This window comes from Callithrix jacchus, chromosome 12 (assembly GCF_049354715.1).
Source record: "Callithrix jacchus isolate 240 chromosome 12, calJac240_pri, whole genome shotgun sequence".
NCBI lineage: Eukaryota > Metazoa > Chordata > Mammalia > Primates > Cebidae > Callithrix > Callithrix jacchus.
Genome location: NC_133513.1, coordinates 31490606 through 31514277, shown reverse-complemented (window position 1 = coordinate 31514277; position 23672 = coordinate 31490606). Strand labels below are relative to the sequence as shown.

Genomic DNA, 23672 nt, shown 5'->3' with positions numbered 1-23672 from the left:
CCAACAAGTAGTTTACCTAGTGCACTCATGTTTAAACCAGGACGAGAATTGCTTAGTCGTAGATTTGTGATTTCTGAAATGACTAATCACTCCTAGTGCCTGGAAATGGTTTTCTGATAACCTCTGAAGGGCCTGTTTTTGGAGTTGGGCCTATTTTCTGTCTTGAACTCACCCTCCCCTGGTCTAGTGGGCCCTGTCACTTCAGACCCAACCTGTATTTAGCAGGGAAATGTGGAACCATTGCTTCTGGGAGGATTCAGCCCATGGGTATACTTGATGCCTTCAACCCCTACTCCTGTTTGCTGCTGGCAACCAGAGACTGTGGCTGTGACTGCCCTGGATTCATTCTTCATATCTCTCTTTTTCTGAGGAAGACTTACCTATTCCTATTCCAATTTTTCCACTAATTCTTCCTCTGTTGCCCAGTGACTTGACACTGCACACTCAACCTCCTCCCTTTTATCTGAGGAACTCCAACTCCCTCTTCCTAACCTACCACTCTTCTTAGATTTTGCATTCCCAGGCATCCCTTTCAGACAACAAAGAACCAGTGTCTTCTCTTAGACACTATTTAGAAAGAACAAGTTCTCAGATACTTTGGGAGGTAAGAACTGATGATTAATATGAAGCTATCCCTAGCTTTGCACAGTGGCCAAAGAGGTTTATCTGAGGCACAATTATTGCTAATTGAAAATTTTCCCAAGGAGGAACTCAAGATGGCGCTGTGAGAACAACCCAGGATTGAAGCTCTCGGTTAATCCGCGGAGAGGTGAGTCAGAGTTGCATTTTCAGACTGATCTTTGTTGCCCACAGAACGGGGAAATTCCCAAGTATAAAGGAGATGCAGGACACCAGGCAGAGGCTCTGCCTGGAGAAGCCGGCAGCCGGGGTGGTGGCAGCCGGCCCTACCCAGCGATCCCCACAGGGCGTGCTTGTCCGGGTGCCCTGTTGAAACGGCAACCTGAGACTTGAGAGGGCTGAACTTGAGACTGAAAGGGACTTGGGCAGTGGGCCAGCCCAGGGGATTGCAGGGACACAGCATTTGGGATAGCACAGTGGGACAGACAAAACGGCGATTCCAAACGCTCGCCGTTGAGACGGTCCCTGAGACGCTCCGTGGGGGAGGGGCGTCCACCATTACCGAGGCAACCCGCCCTGACTGAAACACACGCCCACTGCTGACGCAGCCTGCAGTTGCCGAGGCACCCCGCCCCTACTGAGATACACGCCCACTGTTGATGCCGCCTGCCATTGCCAAGGCAACCCGCTATAACAGAGAGACTCCACTGCAGGGCGTAGCCCGTGGCGGAGACCGCAGCAGAAGAACAAGAGCCTGCAGCAACAGGGCGAACCGCACAACAGCAGGGCGGAGCCTCGGCAGTCAAATAGTGATTAGACTGCCTCCTAGTTGGGCAGGACACCTCAACAGACATCCAAAAACAAAGCCCCAACCCCCAATACAGAGCATTTGAGAAAAAAAGGGGTTTAATGAGCTCTGTTGCAGCAGAATCAAACATAGCAGCCTAACAGCCCTGAATGAACAACAGAGCTCACAGCTCAGCACTTGAGCTCCTATAAAGTACAGACTGTCTCCTCAAGCAGCTCCCTGACCCCTCTATATCCAAAAGACTGACATTTGGCAGGCATCATCCTGGGACAAAGATAGCAGAAAAAGAAACTGGTAGCATCCCTCACTGTTCCGCAGTTGCTATAGGTGCACCCCAGACAAGCAGGGCCTGGAGTGGACCTCAGCAGTCATACAGCGAAGGGGCTAGACTGGTAGAAGGAAAACCAAGAAATACTTCATCACCAACAATCTGGGTGTCCACTAAGAGACCCAATCAAAAAGTCAGCACATACACAGACGACAAGTAGATAAATCCACAAAGATGGGGAGAAACGAGCGCAAAAATGAGGAAAACACCTGAAACCAGAACACCTCACCTCCTAGAAAGGACCAAAACTCCTCACCAGCAAGGGAACAAAGCTGGACGGAGAATGACTGTGAGGAAATGACAGAATTAGACTTCAGAAGGAGGATAATGAGAAATTTTTGTGAGCTAAAAGAACATGTATTAAATCAATGCAAAGAAACTAAGAACCTTGAAAAAAGATAGGAAAAAAGATTTGAGGAAATGATGACAAGAATGGATAACTTAGGAATATGAATGAATTAAAGGAGCTGAAAAACACAATACGAGAACTTCGTGAAGCATGCACAAGTTTGAATACCTGAATTGACGAAGCAGAAGAAAGAATATCTGAAGTCGAAGATCAACTCAATGAAATAAAACAAGAAACCAAGATCAGAGAAAAAAGCGCAAAAAGGAATGAACAAAGTCTCCAAGAAATGTGGGACTATGTGAAGAGACCTAACCTACGTTTGATAGGTGTACCAGAAGGGGACGAAGATAATGAATCTAAGCTGGAAAATACTCTTCAGGACATCATCCAGGAAAAATTCCCCCACCTAGCAAGACAGGTCAACACTCAAATGCAGGAAATAAAGAGAACACCACAAAGATATTCCGCAAGAAGAGCAACCCCAAGGCACATAATTGTCAGGTTCAACAAGGTTGAAATGAAGGAGAAAATACTAAGGGCAGCCAGAGAGAAAGGTCGGGTCACCCACAAAGGGAAGCCCATCAGACTCACAGCAGATCTCTCGGCAGAAACACTGCAAGCCAGAAGGTAGTGGGGGCCAATATTCAACATCCTTTAAAAAAAGAACTTTCAACCCAGAATTTCATATCCAGCCAAACTGAGCTTCAGAAGTGAAGGAAAAATAAAATCCTTTGCGAACAAGCAAGTACTCAGAGATTTTGTCACCACCAGGCCTGCTTTACAAGAGCTCCTAAAAGAGGCACTACACATAGAAAGGAACAACCAGTACCAGCCATTCCAAAATCACACTAAATGCTAAAGAGCATCAACATAATGAAGAATCTACAACAACTAACGGGCAAAACAGCCAGCTAGCATCAAAATGGCAGTATCAAATTCACACATAACAATATTAACTCTAAATGTAAATGGACTAAATGCAACAATCAAAAGACACAGACTGGCAAATTGGATAAAAATCCAAAACCCATCAGTGTGCTGTATCCAGGAAACCCATCTCACATGCAAGGATACACAAAGACTCAAAATAAAGGGATGGAGGAAGATTTACCAAGCAAATGGAGAGCAAAAAACAGCAGGAGTTGCAATTCTCATCTCTCATAATAGACTTTAAAGCAACAAAGATCAAAAGAGACAAAGAAGGCCATTACATAATGGTAAAAGGATCAATACAACAAGAAGAGCTAACGATCCTAAACATATATGGACCCAATGCAGGAGCACCCAGATACATAAGGCAAGTTCTTAATGACTTACAAAGAGACTTAGACTCCCACACAATAATAGTGGGAGACTTTAACACCCCACTGTCAATATTAGATCAACCAGACAGAAAATCAACAAGGATATCCAGGGCTTGAACTCAGACCTGGAGCAAGCAAACCTGATAGACATTTACAGAACTCTCCACCCCAAATCCACAGAATATACATTCTTCTCAGCACCACATCACACCTACTCTAAAATTGACCACATAATTGGATGTAAAGCACTGCTTAGCAAATGCAAAACAACTGAAATCATAACAAACAGCCTCTCAGACCATAGTGCAATTAAGTTAGAACTCAGAATTCAGAAACCGACCCAGAACTGCACAGCTTCATGGAACTGAACAACTGGCTCTTGAATGTTGACTGGGTAAACAATGAAATGAAGGCAGAAATAAAGAAGTTCTTCGAAACCAATGAGAACGAAGACACAACATGCCAGAATCTCTGGGACACATTTAAAGCAGTCTCTAGAGGAAAGTATATAGCAATAAGTGCACATATGAGGAGAATGGAGAGATCCAAAATCGACGCCCTATCGTCAAAATTGAAAGAGCTAGAGGAGCAAGATAAAAAAAACTCAAAACCCAGCAGAAGACAAGAAATAACTAAGATCAGAGCTGAACTGAAGGAAATTGAAACACGAAAAACCCTTCAAAAAAATCAATAAATCCAAGAGCTGGTTTTTTGAAAAGATCAACAAAATAGACCACTAGCCAGATTGATTAAAACTAAAAGAGAGAACAACCAAATAGATACAATAAAACATGATGAAGGGGAAATCACCACAGACTTTACAGAAATTCAAACCATCATCAGAGAATATTACAAACAACTCTATGCACATCAACTAGTAAACCTGGAAGAAATGGATATATTCCTGGACTCCTGTGTCCTCCCAAGCCTAAACCAGGAGGAAACTGAAACTATGAATAGACCAATAACAAGGTCAGAAGTCAAGGCAGCAATTAAGAGCCTACCACACAAAAAAAGCCCAGGTCCAGATGGGTTCACAGCCGAATTCTACCAGACACACAAAGAGGAGCTGGTACCATTCCTTCTAAAACTATTCCAAATAATCCAAAAAGAGGGAATCCTTCCCAAATCATTTTATGAGACCAATATCATCCTGATACCAAAACCCGGCAGAGACCCAACAAGAAAAGAAAACTTCCGGCCAATATCCATGATGAACATAGATGCAAAAATCTTCAATAAAATATTGGCAAGCCGATTGCAACTGTAATTCAAAAAACTTATTCATCATGATCAAGTAGGTTTCATCCCGGGGATGCAAGGCTGGTTCAACATACGCAAGTCTACAAATGTAATTCACCGCATAAACAGAACCAAAAACAAAAACCACATGATTATCTCAATTGACGCAGAGAAGGCATTTGACAAAATTCAACAGCCCTTTATGCTAAATACCCTCAATAAACTCGGTATTGATGGAACGTATCTCAAAGTAATAAAAGCTATTTATGACAAACCAACAGCCAATATCATACTGAATGGGCAAAAACTGGAAACATTCCCTTTGAAATCCGGCACTAGGCAAGGATGCCCTCTCTCACCACTCCTATTCAATATAGTACTGCAAGTTCTAGCCAGAGCAATCAGGCAAGAAAAAGAAATAAAGGGTATTCAAATAGGAAAGGTGGAAGCCAAATTGTCTCTATTTGCAGACGACATGATAGTATACCTAGAAGACCCCATCGCCTCAGCCCAAAAACTCCTGAAACTGATAAGCAACTTCAGCAAAGTCTCAGGATATAAAATCAATGTGCAAAAATCACAAGCATTCATCTACATCAATAACAGACTTAAAGAAAGCCAAATCAAGAACGAACTGCCATTCACAATTGCTACAAAAAAATAAAATACCTTGGAATACAACTCATAAGGAACGTAAGAGACCTCTTCAAGGAGAACTACAAACCACTGCTCAACGAAATCAGAGAGGACACAAACAGATGGAGAAACATCCCATGTTCATGGTTAGGAAGAATTAATATCGTGAAAATGGCTATACTGCCCAAAGTAATTTACAGAATCAATGCTATCCCCATCAAGCTACCATTGACTTTCTTCACAGAACTGGAATAAACCACCATGAACTTCATATGGAACCAAAAGAGAGCCCGCATAGCCAAATCAATTCTAAGCAAAAAGAACACAGCGGGGGGCATCACACTACCGGATTTCAAACTATACTACAACGCCACAGTAATCAAAACAGCATGGTACTGGTACCAAAACAGACATATAGATCAATGGAACAAAACAGAGGCACCGGAGGCAACACAACATATCTACAACTATACAATCTTTGATAAATCTGACAAAAACAAGCAATGGGGAAAGGATTCCCTGTTTAACAAATGGTGTTGGGAAAACTGGCTAGCCATGTGCAGAAAGCAGAAACTGGACCCCTTCCTGACAGCTTACACTAAAATTCACTCCAGATGGATTAAAGACTTAAACATAAGACCTGGCACGATAAAAACCCTAGATGGAAATCTAGGCAAAACTATCCAGGACATAGGAGTAGGCACGGACTTCATGAAGAAAACACCAAAAGCATTGGCAACAAAAGCCAAAATAGACAAATGGGACCTAATGAAACTCCACAGCTTCTGCATGGCAAAAGAAACAGTCACTAGAGTGGATCAGCAACCAACAGAATGGGAAAAAATTTTTGCAGTTTACCCATCTGACAAAGGGCTGATATCCAGAATTTACAAAGAACTCAAACAGATTTACAGGAAAAAAACAAGCCCATTCAAAAGTGGGCAATGGATATGAACAGACACTTTACGAAAGAAGACATATATGAGGCCAACAATCATATGAAAAAATGCTCATCGTCACTGGTCATCAGAGAGATGCAAATCAAAACCACACTGAGATACCATCTCACGCCAGTTAGAATGGCGATCATTAAAAAATCTGGAGACAACAGATGCTGGAGAGGATGTGGAGAAAAAGGAACACTTTTACACTGTTGCTGGGAGTGTAAATTAGTCCAACCATTGTGGAAGACAGTGTGGCGATTCCTCAAGGCCTTAGAAATAGAAATTCCATTGGACCCAGCAATCCCATTACTGGGTATATATCCAAAAGACTATAAATCTTTCTACTATAAGGACACATGTACACGAATGTTCATTGCAGCACTGTTTACAATAGCAAAGACCTGGAATCAACCCAAATGCCCATTGATAATAGACTGGATTGGAAAAATGTGGCACATATACACCATGGAATATTATGCAGCAATCAGAAATGATGAGTTTGTGTCGTCTGTAGGGACATGGATGAATCTGGAGAACATCATCCTCAGCAAACTGACACAAGAACAGAAATTGAAACACCGCATATTCTCACTCATAGGCGGGTGATGAAAAATGAGAACACATGGACACAGAAAGGGGAGTACTAAACACTGGGGTCTATTGGGGGGAAAAGTGGAGGGCCAGTGGGAGGGGGCAGTAGGGAGGGATAGCCTGGGGAGAAATGCCAAATGTGAGTGAAAGGGAAAAGGAAAGCAAAGCACATTGCCATGTGTGTACCTACGCAACTGTCTTGCATGCTCTGCTCATGTACCCCAAAACGTAAAATCCAATAAAAAATTTAAAAAAAAATGAAAGAATGAAGAAAGATATTCTATGCAAGTAGTAAAAAGGGCAGGAATGAGTGCATGCAGCTGATCCTTGAACAATTGGTCGTGGGTTAGGGGCACTGACCCCTGACACGGTAAACACACACACCCTTGGCCTCTTCCAAAATGTAGCTACTAGTAGCCTATTGACCATAAATTAACACGTATTATGTATGTGTATTATATACTGTATTCTTACAGTAAAGTAAGCTAAAGAGAATATTAAGAAAATTGTAAGGAAGGGCCGGGTGCAGTGGCTCACACCTATAATCCCATCACTTTGGCAGGCCAAGGTGGATGAATCATGATTCAGGAGTTTGAGACCAGCCTGACCAACATGGTGAAACCCTGTCTCTACTAAAAACACAAAAATTAGCCAGGCATGGTGGCATGTGCCTGTAATCCCATCTTCTCAGGAGGCTGAGGCAGGAAAATCACTTGTATCTGGGAGGTGGAGGTTGCAGTGAGCCTAGATAGTGCTACTGCACTCCAACCTGGGCAACAGTGTGAGACTCCATCTAAAAAGAAAAAAATCGTAAGGAAGAAAAAATGTGTTTATTCATTAAGTGGAAGTGGACCATTATTAAGGTCTTCATCCTATTATCTTCACATTGAATAGGCTGCTGAGGAGGAGGAAAAGGAGAAGTCAATCTTGCTTTCTCAGCGGTGGCAGAGGCAGAAGTGGAGGAGATGGAAGGGGAGTCGTGAAAGGCAAACATACTTGGTATAAGTTTCCAGAACTACAACATAATTTCTGTCTGATGTTTTTGCTTTTTTGTTTCCTAAGAATGTATCTGTACAGTAACAGTTCTATTGTTTGCTTTAATTTTAGCACCTATATTATAAAAGGGTCCATGTCAAGTTATAAGCAGTCTTGAATAATTGGAAACCTTCTGCCAGATTGTCTAATGGCAGTTTGTTTTATGACCTTGTTTCTTCTATGTCATATGCCTCATCATTTGGAAGTGCTCATCTCTGTCAAGTCATCTTCTGTTAATTCCTCTGGTGTGATGTCTATTAGATCTTGAATTTCTCCAAGAGCCATATATTGAAATCTTTACTCTCTTGCTTCCACCATTTTTTTTGCCATATCCACGATTTCTTTTATGATTTCCTTGATTGGCTCTGTCATAAATCCTGTGAAGTCATGTACAATATCCGGATATAGTTTTCTCCAGAAGGAATTTATTGTTTTGGACTCAAATGGCTTCCATGGTTTTTTCCTTTAACAGTGATGGCATCTTCAGTGCCAGTGGTGTCACCTTTCCAGACTTTCAGGATGTTCTGTCATGGTTCTCTTCCATAGCATTAACCACCCTTTCCATGGAGTACCATTGTAATGAGCCTTAAAGTTTCTTATGCCCTCCTCAACTAGCTGAATTAGAGACACTGTTTGGGGGCACATAGACCACTTTGACACCTTTGGTGTTGAACTGATGCGGTTCTGGGTGGCCAGGGGCATGCTCAATATCAAAAGGCTTTCAAAAGGCAGTCCCTTATGAGAAAGGTATGTCCTGACTTCAGGGACAAAGCATGGATGAAACCAACTTAGAAAAAGGGTTCTCACTATCCAGACCTTTGTATTGTGCAACCAAAACACTGGAAGCTGATGTTTATTTTTTCTCAAGACTGGGTATTAGCAATTTCACAGTTCCTGTTGTACAGTTGCCTCATTTGGTCTATTCCATTGGAAAGTCCCTAGTTATGTAAGTTAGTTGGCTGCTACTGATTGGTTGAGCATGTATCATATATCTCTGATAACCTGCTTTAAAGTCTGCTGTATCTGAAATTAATATAGCTATCCCTAGTTTCTTTTGATTAGTACTAGGATTCCGATATTCAAATGACCAGCATCATTTGTTGTACAGATAATCTTTTCCTATTGAATTACATTGGCAACTCAATAGGGTACTCTCTGCCTAGGTTCAGCCCATGTGGAGAAATGTTAAATGACCTAGTGAAGAAAAAGCTAGAAATCCTCAGGGTGCCCAGGCAGGGATCCTCCTCTCTAGAATTGAATTTCTGTTATCTTCATTACTTCTGCCACTCTTCAATGTCTTTGAAAATACAAAAAATGCAACTGTTATTATTTGTCTAGTTTTTTCTAGGTTTTGAAGTGGGAGCATTGGCCTAATGCAACTTAGTAATTATATCCTTTTTTAGGAGTGGAGCACAGAATGACATAAGATAACTTCTAAACTAAAATAAAATTGCAATGCATCAGAATTTATAAGCTGATGTACAAACTAAGGTATAAATAATGTTCATTATCATACACAATTCTTAGCTATTAAAGAAGAATGAACTCCATTGCTTTAATGCCTGTGAATGGACCATACTCTTATTATCGACTTGGAAACTTTGTCAATGATTTGACAACCTATCCTTGATATTAAGATTCACATTATTAACATCAGGCTGGGTGCGGTGGCTCACACCTGTAATCCCAGTACTTTGGGTGACCCAGGAGGGTTGGGTGGATCACTCTAGCCCAGAAGTTTGAGACCAGCCTGGCCAACATGGTGAGACCTTGTCTATAAATCTATAAAACAAAAAGTATTCCTGTCTAAAAAACTAAACTAATCTACAAATAATTGAAAAAATAGCCAGGTGTGGTGCCTGTAGTCCTAGCTACTCAGGAGGCCGAGGTGGGAGGATCATTTGATTGGAGATTGCAGTGAGCCAAGATTGCACCATTGCACTCCAGCCAAGGTGACAGAGTGATATCCTGTCTCAAACAACAAGCTAAATAAATAAGATTCACAATTATTATAATTCAAATAATTCTTGTTATAGTATATAACTTTTCTACTCAGCAGTTAAATAGTAATGCTAGGTACAAGGCTGAAAATGTATTCCTGAAAATCCTCAATTTATGAACTGAAATTTGCTGTTATAACGAGATATTCAAACCACCACCCTCAGGTACGGTTATTGTAGTAGACTCCACTCTGAAATATCCAAATTAATGCCCAAATTTAAAAACAACATTAAAGAATAAATATGTTACAGTGGTTGTAGGTATATGTTAAGGATTCATCCTTTTTTTTTTTTGAGACGAAATTTCTCTCTTGTTGCCAAGGCTGGAGTGCAATGGCACGACCTTGGTTCACTGCAACCTCCGCCTCTTGGTTGAAGCCTCAGCCTCCCGAGTAGCTGGGATTACAGGCGCCTGCCACCATGCCCGGCTAATTTTTTTGTATTTCTAGTAGAGATGGTGTTTCACCATGTTGACCAGGCTGGTCTCGAACTTCTGACCTCAAGCAATCCACCTGCCTCGGCCTCCCAAAGTGCTGGGATTACAGGTGTGAGCCACCGCACCTGGTCTATATTTATTAAATTTTAAGAGTTGTGTAAACATCGTCACAATTCAATTTTACATTTATATCACCCAAAAACATTCCTTCTAGCCAATATGCTGTCAGTCTCCCCTCTAACCCCCAGCCAATCGCTGATCTTCCCAGTCTCTATAAAATTGTCTTTCAGCCTGGCCAAAATGGTGAAACCCCATCTCTTAACAAAAAATACAAAGATTAGCCAAGGGTGGAGGCACGCACCTGTAGTCCCAACTACTCAGGAGGCTGAAGTGGGAGAATCGCTTGAACCCAGGAAGTGAAGGTTGCAGTGAGCTAAAATCGTGCCACTGAACTCCAGCCTGGGTGACAAAGTGAGACCCTGTCTCCAAAAAAAAAAGTTTTCTAGACAATAATATAGATATGTAGTCTTTTATGTCTGACTCCTTTTATTTAACAAAGTGATTGTTTTAGGTTCATCCATGTTGTAGGGGTTCTAGTTTCTCCATATCCTCCACATCATTTGTTATTTTCTGTTTTTATAATAACAATTTTAGTAATTATGTAGTGGTATCTCATTGTATGTTTAATTTGTACTTCTCTTATGACTAATGATATTTGTTTTGTTTGCATTTGTATATTTTCTTTATTTTTTGAGACGGAGTCTCAGTCCATCATTTAGGCTGGAGTGCAGTGGTGCCTTCACAGCTCACTACAATCTCCACCTCTCAAGTTCAAGTGACTCTCCTGCCTCAGTCTTCTGAGTAGCGAGGATTACAGGCACACACCACTATGCTGGCTAATTTTTGTATTTTTAGTAGAGTCGAGATTTCACCAGGCTGGTCTTGAATTCTTGACCGCAGGTGATCCACTTGCCCCAGCCTCCCAAAATGCTGGGATTGCAGGTGTGAGCCACTGTGCCTGGCCCTTGCATTTATATATTTTCTTTGGCGAAATGTCTCATTCAAGTCTTTTCCATGTTTTTAGAATTGGGTTGTTTGTCTTATTAAGTTATAAGTTTCTATATGTTCAAGTAGTGAGACATCAGAATTATAATTTGCAAATATTTTCTTTTCTCTCTTTTTTTTGAGATGGAGTCTCAGTCTGTCACCTAGGCTGGAATGCAGTGGCACGATCTCAGCTCACTGCAACCTCCACCTCCCAGGTTCAAGCAATTCTCCCGCCTCAGCATCCTGAGTAGCTGGGATTATAGGTACCCACCACCACTGCGCCCGGCTAATTTTTGTGTGTATTTTTAGTGCAGACAGCGTTTCGCCATGTGGGTGAGGCTGGTCTCAAACTCCTGACCTTGTGATCTGCCTGCCTTGGCCTCAAAAAGTGCTGGGATTAAAGGTGTGAGCCACTGTGCTCAGTGGATTTGCAGATACTTTCTACTAATATATGGCTTGTCTTTTCATTATCTTTTGTTATCTTTTGAATCACAATAGCTATTAGTTTTAATGAAATCTAGTTTATAGTTTTTTGTGTATGAATTATGCTTTGTTGTCTAAGAACTCTTTGCCTAACCAATTGTCACAAAGATTTTTCTTCTATATTTTGTTCAATAAATTTTATACTTTTAGCTCTTATATTTAGGTTTTTGATTCATTTTGCTTTAATTTTCATATATTGTGTCAGATAAAGGTCTAAGGTTCTTTTTTTCCTTTTTTTTTTTTTTTTTGGCATGGGGATATACAATTGTTCCAGCACTATTTGTGGACATAACAATTTCTTTTAATGTGAAATTTAATTTCCCCTTGAGGTATCTTGGCACTTTTGTAAAAAATCAGTTGACCAAAAAATAAAATAAATAAATAAAAAGAAAACCCCAAAACCCCAAAAATATACACACAAAAGCAGAATAGGAAAAAGAAATCAGTTGGCTACTGATACATAGCAGTTTGGGCAGTACGAATTTATTCCTGGACTCAACTATGTTCCATTCATCAATGTGTCTGCAGTTATGCCAGTATCACACTATCTTGATTATGGTAACTTTATAGTATACTTTAAAATCAAGTAGTGTACGTTTTCCAAATTTGTTCTCTTTGAAGATTCTTCTGGTTTCTTAGATATGACACCTAAAGAATGAACTACCAAAGGAAAAAGAAATGAATAGATTGAACATCAACAAAATTAAAACTTTTGTGCATCATCACAGTATTCACCCTTATTTAATCCACATACATGAAATATCTCTTTATTCAGTTCCTGTAAGTAAAATTTTTCATAAAATACACAAAGGTAGAATATAGTTATTAGCCCTACAAAATGAATTTTGAGAAAGAAAGTAGCTGTAAACTATATTATACTTCAAAATCTATAAAACACAAAGTAGTCCTGTCTAAAAAACTCAACTGATCTTTCATACTCTAATATTTTTAATGGAATGGTTCATGTGTAAATATACATAACATTAAAACTATACAATCTCAAGATTTTGTTACATTTTAAGTAATTTGCATTATATAGTCATATAATGCATATAGCACTTTTTTCTTGTTTTTCTAATTTCTACTGGGTTGCCTTGGAACTAAATAGTAGGCTATTGGAGTTGATATTGTTGGTTGCCTACTCTACAAGTTATTCCACATTATTTCCCGGCTGTCAGCCTGGATGTTTACCCTCTCCCACATGATTTGGGAATGACATGAAACAGGCACTGTGGACACGAAAAACAAACCTGTAATCAGAATATATTAGAATCCCAAATAAAATAATTCACTATTTTTCCAGAGTAGAAGGATTTCAGTGAAATCATCCTGCCAAAAGAGTATGATTGATCTCTGCAAAAATAAATGGTAATATTTTGAGTGCTCTGCATTGGTCTTTACTTCTGAAAGTTCAGATATTTAGCAGGGGCTTGATCAGCCTTGGTGAGTAAAACCCATCTTGTCAGGCCCAGATATAGTCCCCATTCCTGCTCTCACAGCTACCCCATTCTTGGGCTTGTGTAAATGCTGATGGGATCTAGGCTGACAGTCACCGACCGAATAAATGATTCTGTCCACTGCCTCTTCTGTGGTAGCTGCTCTTTGATGGATATTAACAAAAGGCTCAAAGATCTGTACAATGTGTGTGTACTACCAGATATCCAATCCTCTTCTTCTCCAGTCTTCCAGTCCTGTTCCAACCAATCAAACCATTTGCCAGTCTTTCAGAATCTGGGTATTACCTTAGCTCACTTTTCTTGCCACAAATAATAATAAACAACTGTGTAATTTGAAGCCCTGCTCATTGGGAGGATTTCCCCAACACCAACTTCTTTCAGGGACATTCCTGAGTGGAATTTTAGTGGTAATGGAAGAAACCAATGTGAGAAACCAGGCCCAGGATTTTCCTCTGATACTCTTTCACAGGGAGTACTCCCACAGGGTGTTCATTCTTGACAGAGAGAGAAAGATCTTCATTGAACTCTCCATATGAATTGAAGTAGAGGTAGTCATATGACAGAGATAAGTGCTATGGGTCATCTATTTGTATAAGTTACTTAAGTTGCTGAGAACTATTTAGGCCCAATTCCCACTGTACCATTTTTGTTGCACAATAGACTGTTGTTTCCCTGCCTGTTTTATGGTTTGGTGTGAGTCTGACAGTAACCCCCCACCATGGGCATCTGTAGTCACACAGTCACTAGATTACACTAAGTTAGCTCCTCAGTTTGTACTAGGATCCAGTAGTACACAGGAGCTGCTTTTGAAACAATGAGAGGTTCTTTGCTGCAGATGGCATGGTTTTGCCTCAGAATCCTAGGGGATTGTGCAATGACTGGTCTATCTTGGCTTGTCAGAACCCCACACAGTGTGGAGTTCTAACCTTGTGCCATTGATGAAGGACAACAGATGGAACCTGCTATGAAACCCTTTTCTGCTCTGGGCCCCACTAAAAACTGGCCTTCTTCCAAGTCACCCAGTAAGTGGGACAAAACAATATTCTCAAGTGTAGTTGGTGTTTCCCCATGTATAAAGAGACTTTCCAAATACTTTTCCTTTTTTTTAGTGGCAGGAGATGCAAGTTGTGTAAAACTTGATCTTAACATTGCCGGCGGTGGCAGGGAGGGAGTGTCTAACCTTGTCCCAGACACCAAAATGCTGATTTTTTTTTTTTCTCAATCTCTACCAAACACTTTTCTTACCAAAATAAGCAGAGTATTTGCCACTTCTTCCTCAGCAGGTTCCATTAATGTGCCATCCATGTAGCGGCCAGGATGTTGTTTTGTGGAACTCACTGTGTACTACACTGACAGAGGGCAAGAGAATGAACAAGACTAGGACAAGACAATATTGCTATTTTTTTTCTAGTAAAAGCGCAACTAGCACAACTATGATTATTACCCTTCTGGGATTGATATTGCTTCTGATTTACCAAGTTAGCCAGGCAAAAGGAAATCATAATTGGCACCACTAGCCTTTCCTACAATTAATGGCTTTTGCTCTACAAGTCCAGGAGGCAGTGTGAAGGGTCTGCTGCCTGATAAGTTTATCGTTATAATTATTCACTCATGGGCTGAGTAAAAGACCGCAGGACATGTCTGTATACTGTGGACTTTAAGATGGACTTGGATGAGAACTCAAACATCTGGCCTTTGTACATTCATACCATTCGTAATGGTGGCATTTTGGGTTCCCTGGTATCAGTCAGATTATACTCTGAATATAAACATTCCAAAGATCGAATACTCCTTTTTTGCCAGTATACTGTTCCTCTAGTAAATGCATAGAAGTAGAAGTCTCTTTCAGAGAAATATTAAGAGACTAGCTATTGTATATACTTGGTATGGCTTTGGGAAGCCCTCAAGAAGGTTCTTCTTCCCTTGTATCTATAAACTCTGGGTCTCAGAACTGATTCAAGTATGAAAACTGGGTGAAAGATGGTTATTATTTTTCCATTACACCACCTAATGTCAATCCATCCATTCTTGACCCTTTTTTATTGTGTAAGCTAAGTATTTTGGGAAGTGAATTGTCTCTTGTCTTTTTACTTTATTGATACCATTTGATGCACAAAAGTTTTTAACTTTGACAAAAATCTTATTTTATTTTTTTCCTTTGGCTGGTTGCACCTTTGGTGCCCTATATAAGACCACATTGCCAAATCCAAAATCATGAAGATTTACCCCTATATTTCATTCTAAAAGTATCGTGGCTTTATCTTCTATATTTAGGTCATATATCCATTTTGAGGTAATATGTGCATGTTATGAGAGAGGTTCAGCTTCATTGTGCATATGGACATCCAGTTGTTCTAACAGCATTTATTGAAAACATTATTCTTTCCTTTTTGAATGTCCTTGGCACCTTTGTGGAAAATCAGGTGCCCATAAATTGGTTTATGGGACTCTCAATTTTATTCCATTGGTCAATTTGTTTATTCCCATGCCACTACCACACTATTTTGATTATTGTAGCTTTGTGGTAAGTTTTGAGATCAGGAAGTGTGAGTACTCCAATTTTTTTTTGTGTTTTTTTCCCCAATATTATTTTGCCCACCTGGGACCACTTGAAATTACATATGAATTTGAGAATTGGCTTCTCCATTTCTCAAAAAAAGTCATGAGAATTTTGACAGATTGCATTAGGTCTGTAGATCACTTTTAGAAGTATTGCCATTTTAACAACATTAAATCTCCTAATTTATGAACACAGACTGTCTTTACACTTACTTAGGTTTTCTTAAAATTTTTCATACATCTGGGGGCACTAATATTTTGTGCACCTATGTTTATAATTGTTATTCTTCTTAATACCCTTTTATCAACATGTAATGTCCTTTCTTGTAACAGTTTCTTAAGGTCTATTTCGTCTGATATTAGTTAAGCCACCCCAGCTCACTTTTAGTTACTACTTGCACAGAATATCTTTTTTTATCCTTTCAACTTAAACCAATTTGTTTCATTAAATTTAAAGTAAGAAATCTCTTCTGCCAATCTCTGACTTTTGATTGGAGAGTTTAATCCATTTACATTTAAAGCCATTACTGATAAGGAAGAACCAATTTCTGTGACTTTGCTATTTGTTTTCTGTATGTCTTGAAGCTTTTATTGTCCCCCATTTCCTCGATTAGTGTCTTGTAATGACATGTTTTGATTCCTTTCTCATTTCCTTTTATGTATATTCTGTATATGTTTTCTTTGTGGTTGCTATTGGTATTACATATAACATTCTAAATTTATAAAAATTTAGTTCAAATATATGCCAATTTAGCTTCCATTTCATTAAAAAATCTACTCAGATACAGCATCATCTCCCTCTTTGTATGGTATTGATTTTTGAAGTCACAAATTACATCTTTGTACATTGTGTGGCCAACAGCAGATCTATAATTATTTATACATTATTTTCTTAAATCCTTCTTAAAATAAAAAGTGGAGTTACAAAGTAAAGTTATATTAATTTTAATTTTTAAATTAATAAAATTATATTAATATTGGCTTTTATATTTGCCAATGTATTTTCCTTTCCTGGGACATTTTATATCTTTATGTGGTGTTGAGTTATGGCTTACCTTTTTTTTTCATTTGCAATCTTTCATTGCAAAGACTCCTGTTACCATTTCTTTTAAGACAGGTCTAGTGGTCATGAAATCCTTTCACTTTTGATATCTAGAAAATTTTAAATTTTCTCTTACTTTTGAAGGACAGGTTTGCCACATAAAGAGTTCCTGATTGATTATTTCCCCTTTCAGTACTTTAAAGCATCATCCCATTGCCTTCTGGTCTTTAAAATTTCTGATTAAAAATGTTATTGATTATCTCTTATATGCAAAGAGTTGCTTCTGTCTTGATTCATTCAGGATACTTTCTTTGTCTTTGTCTTTTGACATTTGATTATACAGATATTCTTCAACTCATATTGGGGTTGTGTCCTGATAAACTCATTATAAATGGAAAATACTGTAAGTTGAAAATACATTTAATGCAGCTAACCTCATTATTTTAGCTTATCCTAGCCACTTTGAATGTTCTGAGAACCCTTACATTATCCTACAGTTGGGCAAAATCACTCACATAAAGCCTATTTTATAATAAAGTATTGAATATCTCATGTAATTTATTAAATACTATGTTGAAGTATGGTTTCTACTGAATGTGTATTAATTTTGCACCATCAATAGATTGAAAAATTGTAAGTCAAAGCATTATAAGTCATAGATTATCTGTAATGTGCCCTCATGTGGGCCTTTTGTGTTTATTCTACTTGGAGTTTGTTGAGCTTCTTGGAATTGTAGGTTTATGTATTTCATCAAAGTTGGAGAGTTTGCAGCCATTAATTCTTCAAAAAATCCTTCTACCACTTTCTCTTCTGCTTCTGGGGCCCCATGATGTGTATCTTGATCTCCAATCCCCTTCATTCTTTTTTTCCCCTGTCAGGTCAATAATTCTATTGTTCTATCTTCATGTTTTCTGATTATTCTATTTGCTTGAATATGGTCTTATACTCCTTTAGTGAATTTTTTTAGTTCAGTTATGTGCTTTCCAGCCCCAGAATTTTTTCTTCTTCTTCCTCTTCCTCCTCCTCCTTCTCCTCTTCATTTTCCTCCTCCTCCTTTTTCTCGTCCTCCTCCCTCTATCACCTAGGCTGGAGTGGTGCAATCACAGGTCACTGCAGCCTCAACCTCCTGGGGTCAAGCAGTCCTTCAGTGTCAGCCTCCTGAATAGCTGGTACTACAGGCATGTGCCACCATGTGCCTGGTTAATTATTTTTCAATTTTGTGTGTGTGTATGTGTGTTTAGAGATGAGGTTCCACTATATTGCTCAGGTTGGTCTTGAACTCCTGGACTCAAGTGATCCTCTTGCCTCCGACTTCCAAATTGCATGGTGGCATGAGCCACCACGCCCAGACTATAGTTTTTATCTCTTTGTTGATACTCTATTTTTTACATATTGTCTTCCTGGTTTCTCTTAGTTCTTTGCCCATGGCTTCCCCTTGTTCTCTGAACATATTTAAGCATTTGCTTTAAATTATTTTAAAAAATTATTGTGAATTTTATGTTGAGACTTCCTTAGAGATGGTTTTCATCAACTTGTTTTTCTCCTTTGAAAAAACCATGTGTCTCTGTCCCTTTGTATTTTTTGGTTGTTGTTGAATATTGGGCATTTGACTATTATTATGTGGTAACTTTGGAAATTAGATTCTCCTCTGTTCCACATGGTTGATCATTGGAGGCTATATAGTCCATTTGTTTTGAGAGTTTTTCAAGCAATTTTTGCAAAGACTGTTGCTTGTCATGTATAATCACTAAAGTTTCTGTTACTTTATCTCATACTCAGAACTTTCCTTGAATGTGAGGAGCTGAAACAGTCCTCCTTCTCCACCACAAAAAAGAGGAAAATGTGAACACATCTTCTCCTGTCTATGTAGATTGGCTCTGTGCTGGGTATTCCTTCACTTATTAGTATTTCTCTGACCCTAAGGATCAGCCTGAAGTAAAAGGTCAACATTTTATCAGGACTTATCTGAGCATTTCTTTTCCTTTTGTAATATTAGATGAGTGTGGTCACTACTATAAATGCCACCTGGATGGTAAATTGGAGGGAAGACTGCATCCAGGCTCCCTATCCCGAGTCAAGCCATGTAAATTATTGCATATGCCATTGAGATTAACTGCATAGAGCCATACTGCTTCTCTTTAAGGTGGGTCCATTTTTTTCACTTTCTGTGGTTCACTAATCCAAATAAAGCAAGAAGTTTTGGAAATTACACATACCCTGTCATATCTGGCCAGCAGGAAATCCAGGGTAATGTGATTGGCCATCACCACACTAGAAAGTTTATTTTTGGTTGTATCAGCCTCTGTAACAGCTTCTGTTGTCTTGGGTTCAGGGTCCATTTCTTAGAAGTCTATAAAATTTGGGATTATAATGTGAGGGATCTTTGGTACTAGAAAGGATCTGAGAAGGGGTGCTACTTTCTAAAATATACAAAGAAACAGCTATTAAGTTTTTTTCAGCACAGTCAGGTTGAGGATGACCTAACATCAATCACAGCAGTGTTATGGTCTGGAAAAAGTGTAAAAGGGAGTTCTTTTTCCTCCTTGATATGGTTTGGTTCTGTGTCCCCACACAAGCCTCATCTTGAATTGTACTCCCATAATTCCCATGTGTTGCGGGAGGGACCTCGTGGGAGATAATTTGAATCATGGGGCAGTTCCCCCATACTGTTCTTGTGGTAATGAATAAGTTTCATGAGATCTGATGGTTTTGTCAAGGGTTTCCAGTTTTGCATCTTCCTCATTTTTCTCTTGCTGCCACCACGTAAGAAGTTACTTTCATCTCACACTATGATTCAGAGGCCTCACCAGCCATGTGGAGTTGTAAGTCCAGTTAAACCTCTTTTTCTTCCTAGTTTCGGGTATGTCTTAGCAGTGTGAAAACGGACTAATATACTCCCCTTAGAGAATGCAGGGAAATTACAGGGTACCAGCAATAATATGATAAGGCCAAAGAGAACCATATGATGGTAGAGAAAATTAGTCTTATTCTGTTATCTTGGGTGTCAGCCAGCTACCTCTCAAATCAGCTGTCCTTAGTTTTAAGGTTCCCCAGTGAAATAGTATCTAACAGTTAAGTTGAGGGCAGTGGTAAAAGTCTGGAACAAGGTTACCAAAAGATTCTAAGATGATGGGCCAGGCAATGTGTTTAGCAGGTGAGTGCTGTCTTAATCTGTTTTCTGTTGCTGTAACTGAATACCTAAGATAGATCATACATATATATGAAATTTATTTCTTACAGTTCTGGAGGCTGGGAAGTAAAAGGGCTGTATCTTGTGAGGATTTTCTTGCTGGTGGGAACTCCCTGTAGAGTACCAAGGTGATAAAGTACATTGCATGACAAGGGGGCTCATGAAAGAAGGCCAGCCTGGCTTTTAATAACAGATCACTCTTGTGATAACTAAGTCACTTCGTGATAATCCATTAATCCAATAACCCATTAATTCATTAATCCATTAACCCATCTATGGATTAATGCATTTATGGAGAGCAGAGCCTCATGACCCTATTATCTCTTAACATTCTCACCTTGTGGTACTGTTACATTGGGCATTAGGCTTCTAACACAGGCACTTTTTGGGGGACACATTCAAATCACAGCAAGAGCCAAGGGAATTTAATAGTCTCTCCCACCAACCCTGACCTCCTAGTTTCTAAGGTACTTCTTCCCCAAGAGCCAGTGTTGTTCTTTTTCCATAACTACATGATCAGAATAACCAATTCCCAAAGGCAACCACTTCACCTTTTCCCCCCACTCTTATAATTTAACATCTCATTTAATCACATCTACCATCCAACTATTCAGTGTTTTATTCCTATGTCATCCTGGAACATCTGCCCTCTGATATGTAGGGCTCACCTTCCATGTTGGACCCTTCCAACTAGGATCCACCTTCCATGTTGTCCTTCATACCTATGAAGATTGTTGAAAATATCCATAACTTTGCAGGCACGGCAAGCATAACCAGGTGGTAAGAGAAGCACCAGGCTAGAGTCTCCCACCCGTCAGCTTTTTTTTGCCACTGATAGGTTCCTGCAGCCAAGTTTCCCAGAGGTATGTGAGAGGAAAATGGAGAGTAAGAAGGATTAATTATGTGGTTTGGAACTCAAACAGCTAGTCGGGACCTCTTCTTCCCTTCTTCGCCCAATGTCATAATTAAATCTCATAGTTCTATCTAAAGGAGGAACATTCCTTTGGGAAAGTGCCATATTTATAATGCATACTTTTTGTCTTAAGTGTGTGCTCTAGTGAGAGTCTTAGCTGTCTGCTCAGCTTTTTATGCTCTCCTTTAACAGTACCATTTTTAATTTCTTAATGGTAACTGTTTCTTTGGAATAAGATGAGGCATGATAAGACCAGTGAATGCTCCAGAGAATAGTCCATTGCTAGGTATTCTTGGCTGCAAAGGTGGCATCATTTTTTGGCTAGTTATGTTTAGAAATTTAAGTGTGTGACATGGTCCATTTGGGAGGAATTCTTGAGTGGTAAGGTCTGTATCTGCCATGTAGATAGGAATTGTTGTGCCACACCCAGAAAACATTTCTAGCACAGTCAATGCTGGTAGTATCCTCAAGAAGAGGGTAGTGTGTCTGTATGGTCTATTTGCTAGGGTCTTCCAGGTTTGGTGACCCAAGCTATATGCCCTGGAGTCCCTTTGTCATTTGCATTAGTTTCCTGGGGTTGCCATGACAAAGTACCTAAAATTGGGGGGCTTAAACAATAGAAATTTATTCTCTCACAGTTCTGGAGGCTAGCCTGTAAGCCTCTAGAACACGGTAGGGCCATGTTTGTTATTTATTTATTTATTTATTTTGAGATGGTGTTTTGCTCTTGTTGCCCAGGCTGGAGTGCAATGGTGCAATCTTGGCTCACTGCAACGTCTGCCTCCCAGGTTTCCGGGTTTAAGCGATTCTTCTGCCTCAGCTGCCCAAGTAGCTGGGATGACAGGCATGTACCACCATGTCTAGCTAATTTTGTATTTTTAGTAGAGATGGGGTTTCTCCATGTTGGTCAGGGTGGTTTTGAACTCCGACCTCAGGTGATCTGCCTGCCTTGGACTCCCAAAGTGATGAAGTTACAGGCATAATTGCCTGTAAGGAACATTGCCAGGGCCATGTTCTTTCTGAAGCCTGCTTGGGAGAATCCTCTCTTGCCTCTTCCTAGCTTCTGGTTGTTGCCGGCAATCCTTAGCATTCCTTGGCTTGTAGACACATCACTCCTATCTCTGCCTGCATATCAGGTGTTATCCTCCAATGTGTCTGTGAGTCTACATTTCCCTCACCTTATAAGGACACCAGTCATTAGAAAAGGGCCTACTTAATCCACTGTGACCTCATTTTAACTTGATTACATCTGAAAATACCCTATTTTCAAATAAAGTTATATTCACAGATACCATATGTTAGGACTTGAACTTGTCCTTTCGAGAGGACACAATTTGACCTACAACAACCTACCCTCTGTCCTCCCAACCCCTGCTAAAATTCACATCTTTCCTATGTGCAAAATATATTCACCTCATCCCAATATGCCCCCAAATCTTAAACCCATTACAGCATTAACTAACTCAAACATCTAAATATAATCAATTCAAAAACTCCCAAATCTAATCTTATAAATCATCTTAGTTATGGGTAAGACTTAGTATGGTACATCCTGGAGTAAAATTCATTTCTGTCTACAAACCTGTAAAACTCAAAAAAACAAATAATCTGTTTCCAAAATACAATGGTGTGGGGCATAGGGCTAGAGGCAAGACAACAGTTGGTGGCACGATGGTTGGCTGCACATACTCCTGATACATTGACTACACTGAATTTTTCAGGTGAGTTTTGCTGTTCTAGCCTTTGAAACTGAACCAGGTAATATATATTTTTTATTATACTTTAAGTTCTGAGGTACATATGCAGATTGTGCAGGATTATTACATAGGTATACACATAGCATGGTGGTTTGCTGCATCCATCCCCCTGTTATCTACATTAGGTATTTCTCCTAATGTTATCCCTCCCCAATACCCCCACCCCCTGCTATCCCTCCCCTCATGCCCCCACCTCCTAACAGGCCCCAGTGTGTGATGTTCCCTTCCCAGTGTCCATGTGTTCTTATTTGAACCAGGTAATATTTAATGGACATCCATATACTCACGTGTCTATAACTGATAATGCTAAATGTATTGTAAACATTGATCTTTGCATTATGTGTAATACTTCTTTAAATTGTGAAGGATGTTCCCAGTGTAGAAATTACACAATTGCAATGGGTACTGGGACAAATGCACAGGCAGTCTTCCATAGCCCAGCCGTGTAATGTCAGTCAAGAAATGTAACTCTTAATAAAGAGTTGGTAGAGACAGGAGTGCTTCACTGTTCAGCAGGCTCTACAGACTGCTCTCCCACTAAGGCCAATCGGTTCTAATAAGCCTTTAGAGCTACAAATATTAGTGTCTGATCAATGTACAAACTAGATTCACCTAGGCATCAATCAAACCTTCCATATACATGGAAGGCAGCCAGTAACTTTCTCTGGGGCAGGTAGCCCAGAAGTTGGAATCTGTGTTGTGCTGGTACACTGATGTCCGCGAGGAGGCCAGACTGGGCTAACAGATTAGATAAATTAAAGGCTGAGGGGTGTACTGAGGTATTATGGCTGTGCACCTACAGAGAAAACTTACAAACTTTACACAAATAAGAAAACTCCAACCAATGGGCAGAGTTGTGGGCCATGGGGCTTGTCCTGGATGGCACCCCTTCAAATGCATCTTGCTATATTTTTACTGACTCATAGGCAACAGCCAACAAGATGGCAAGTGATCCAAGACTTGGCAGCAGGA

At 39.7% G+C, this 23672-nt stretch overlaps 1 protein-coding gene across 9 annotated transcripts in view; it reads left to right on the top strand.

The window, feature by feature from the left end:
* The window catches only part of ZNF248 (zinc finger protein 248), an 83084-nt gene that overhangs the window by 47030 nt on the left and 12382 nt on the right, over positions 1-23672 (top strand). The window contains exons 7-8 of one of the 9 annotated variants that reach the window (XM_078345211.1): positions 705-769; positions 7676-7776. The exons of 5 other annotated variants lie outside the window; for them this stretch is intronic. In XM_078345211.1, coding sequence (XP_078201337.1) covers positions 705-728 — 24 coding nt within the window. In that variant the 3' untranslated portion in view covers positions 729-769; positions 7676-7776. Of the gene's footprint in view, positions 1-704; positions 2099-7675; positions 11798-23672 lie in introns of those variants that run through there. 3 more of the 9 variants (XM_078345209.1, XM_054242808.2, XM_054242809.2) reach the window with 3 other exon arrangements.